This window comes from Ctenocephalides felis, unplaced genomic scaffold (genome assembly GCF_003426905.1).
Source record: "Ctenocephalides felis isolate EL2017-DRISC unplaced genomic scaffold, ASM342690v1 CF-g0.4_SCAFFOLD_01886, whole genome shotgun sequence".
Lineage (NCBI taxonomy): Eukaryota > Metazoa > Arthropoda > Insecta > Siphonaptera > Pulicidae > Ctenocephalides > Ctenocephalides felis.
The window spans coordinates 112,426,997-112,430,639 of NW_020538040.1; the positions used below are offsets into that span (position 1 = coordinate 112,426,997).

A 3,643-nucleotide genomic window follows, 5' to 3' on the forward strand; every position below is an offset into this window, starting at 1 on the left:
ATAATAGCGGGGTGGTGCTAGAACATCAACATATAACAATAACTTTATAAAGGCGATAAAGTTTAAATTTTAACATATACAATAACAAATTCATTTCTCCATATCATATTAAATAAACTAAATACAGATCCATACTGCTTTATCGCATAAAAGATGACACACAAAAACACGCGCTGAGCGGCGGTTGCGGTTCCTTTTATTTTAACTATTCGGTATTCGGCAGAATAATAATATAGGACCTATAGGTGATAGATTTTCCGATTACCGAATAGTAACGGACAATTATTTCACAATCAAATCTTTAGTTTAATTTTTGGAAGAACAATTTGTCTAAAAATAAGTTAATTTATTTCAACTATTTAATTAATTGAAATCATTATAATAATTCGAATCATTAACACTATTTACAAAATATTAAAATACTTAAAAGACATATTTGAAATAATGCCTGAAACACAAAATATATTTGGTACAAAATAGTTTTTATTTCTTTATGAATAAATCACATTTCGTATACATGTTGGGCCAGCGGTGGCGATATCGGTTAGAGAGCGTGGGCTAGCAGCAACTAGTTCCAGGTTCGTTGGATCGATTTCCGCTACCGCCGTAGTCCGACATTTTCACTTGATGTTACAGATTTCAAATATAACCTCAAGTGAAAATCGCCTCTCGTGGGTATAGTTGCATCTATAATAAAAAGTTAGCAAATACTTCGAGTATAGATGATTAGTCAAACCTGGACTGGTCAACTACTGGGTTGCCATCCATTCATATAATAATAAGAAAAGTCAAAACAATTACTCAATGTCTTAAGAGTAACAGATCGTAATTAAAAAAGAATATATATATATATATATATATATATACACATGTTATTCTCAATGTAAAAGTTAAGAAAAGTTTATCGATTTTATTATATAAATTCACCAATGATGTCCGTGATGTCCAAGGGAATGTACAGTAGGTCCAGTTTTGGAAACAACTGCTGTTTGAAAACCATCTCTGTCGTTGGCTACAGACTTAACTGTGCGTACGGAACCATCAGGTTCAACCAAAGAATATTGACCTGGGATATGTTATTATGGATTTCAAACATAAAATATTTTCCAGACCACAATTATAAACATTATGTTACCTTTTTCTGCCTCTCCGTCACGAACTTCATGTTGTGATTTGACGTCTCCGGTATGGTGGTCGTTGACACCATATTGGAATGAGTATTGGGGATGAGTCTACAAAAATGTATAAACGTCAAAGAGTTAATAGGTTAATAAGTATTTCACCTAAATAGCTTTTCGTATGGTAGGTTATAGTAATCGCGAAAAATCAAATATGAATTTTTTTGGCATATCTTCTTGTTTCAAGACCTCTTTAACATTTTGGCAGTTAACGTTTGACACTCAACCGAGTAGCATCGTTCTAAATATTTAATTGTAAATACAGGTTAGTTGCGTAACTTAGTGTTCGTGCAGTATACTCGTGACACATGCGGCAGATATTATAGTGTTGTGAAATAGTTGAGTAAACTACTTCAAAATTTACCTTTTCTTTTCAAATAATTAATTCTAAGTAATTTTTAACAATTAGTAAAAATTTGTGTTAATAAATAGTGAACCCCTCTGGGGTTCGCTATGAATGAATTATCAAAAATAATCACTGAATCAGCCGAAGTACTTGCAGATGATTCAAATACAAACGCTGAATACGTAACTTAGTACAAAAGCAAACGCAAAATGTTCAGTTACCAATAAATACAGTGACATCAAATATGGAAACCGAAAGTGAACCCAGTAGTGTTGTTAAAAATATGAATCCGTGGCAAGTAGTCCCAAGCCCGGGTGTAAAAAGAAAGCGTCTCAACAATCAAAATGAATCCTTCAAATTAGTCAGCAAATTTAGCTTATTAATTAATCACGAGCCAATAGCCGTTACAGTTACTGATCCAGTTAAAAAAATACATCTACCCTCAGTATTTATTTATGAAGTCATCGATTTTCCAGATATAATAAACGCTTTAAAAACCGTTTTGAACCATCAAAAACTTATGAACGTTCATACTAATCAAAATGAAAGTAAACTCCGAGGAGTGCTAACACCAGAATACAAGTCAATAGACTTACCAACTCTCAACATATGTCCTACTCACAGGCCATTAAATCGCAAAATTCAGTTTCAACATCTGAAAGTCAGTCCAATTGAACAATGTCACAAATCCTGGGTGAATTTAAAATCATATTTAATCAGCTCATGGTTTATGGAACGCTAATGTGCTAAATCAACATAAAAACGAATTAAAAGTTTTTCTTACTGAAAATAGAATTGATGTTTTACTGGTAAGTGAAACACACTTTACCAAATTCTCAAACCTATTATTTATACCTCACTACAGTCTTTATCACACATCTCATCCAGATGGTAGTGCCCATGGAGGTACAGCCATATTAATCAAATCAAATATTTCGCATTTCAAAATCCAAAAATACAGTGAGAATTACTTGCAAGCAATATCTGTACAAGTTAAGTTTACGTCTTATGTCTAGTGTTAGAACGATAGTATCGATACTGAGTAAGTATCGATACTTTGACTTCGATACTGAGTACTTTTGGAATCGATTCTTTAGGACGATTCTTTTGACGGTATCAATACTTTGCGCCGATTCTACTCAAAAAGTATCGGCTATATTTTTTGACCCCACCAAAAGTTCGACCGCATTTTATGAACACCACTCATTCTTTTTTGTCGCGAAGACACCTCTCTTCATAGATAACAAACGAAACAAACGATAAGTCGAGTGCGATATGGTTTTTGTTAAAGAAAATGTTTATGAATGCCCCTAGTTCGAAGCTAATGATTAACAATAAATAAAAGAAGTAGAGTTTAAGATTACGTACGGCTCGCTCGTAGGTAAGCGGTTAAGAGCGACGGGACTTGTTTCAGAGGTCCCGGGTTCGATACCCACTTCGAGCAGCCTGTTGTCAGGCAACATTTACAACGATTTTCACTTGGAAATATAGATAGCAATATGTTTACAGAGATTGTAATAAAAATTTATCATACAGAGATGTGTCAACTGTTTGGGTTGCCACCTGTAATAAAACAAACGTAGTTTGTAAGATATTACTCACAATAGCTCATAGAACCCATTAGTTCTGATTGCTGTTCAAATAAAATTATAAAAAAAAAAATAAAAAAGATTACGTACGATAATATAATTTCTGTTACCTCCAAGAACGTAAGTTTATCAACGATAATAAATTTTGTATATTATATGCAAAAACCTTGTTATCTGCGAAATTGTCATGCAACCAACTTTGGTTAAATAATTTACTAAGACATTTGATTTCCGATTCTAATTTTTAAAGCCGATACTTTTTTTCTAAAATAAATACTACTTTCTAATCACTAATTATCTCCATTAAAATTATTATAATTTCGATTCTAATATTTAAAGCCGATACATATTTTTTCTAAAATAAATACTAATATTTCTAAATAGATTCTAATATTTAAAGCCGATACTTGTTTTTTCTAAAATAAATACTATTTTTATTTCCGCTAAGTGTTTCCATTAAAATTATTATAATTCCGATTCTAATATTTAAAGTCGATACTTGTTTTTTTCTAAAATAAATACTATTTTAT

At 31.8% G+C, this 3,643-nt stretch overlaps 1 protein-coding gene across 1 annotated transcript; it reads right to left on the reverse strand.

The window, feature by feature from the left end:
* Window positions 1-635: 635 nt before the first annotated feature.
* On the reverse strand, window positions 636-2,403 carry LOC113375732 (cuticle protein 19-like). Its single transcript, XM_026615679.1, has 4 exons — window positions 2,380-2,403; window positions 1,136-1,232; window positions 928-1,066; window positions 636-687 (listed from the first exon to the last, which is right to left on the reverse strand). Coding segments are annotated over exons 1-4 (261 nt in total). The 3' UTR covers window positions 636-686.
* Window positions 2,404-3,643: the final 1,240 nt, after the last annotated feature.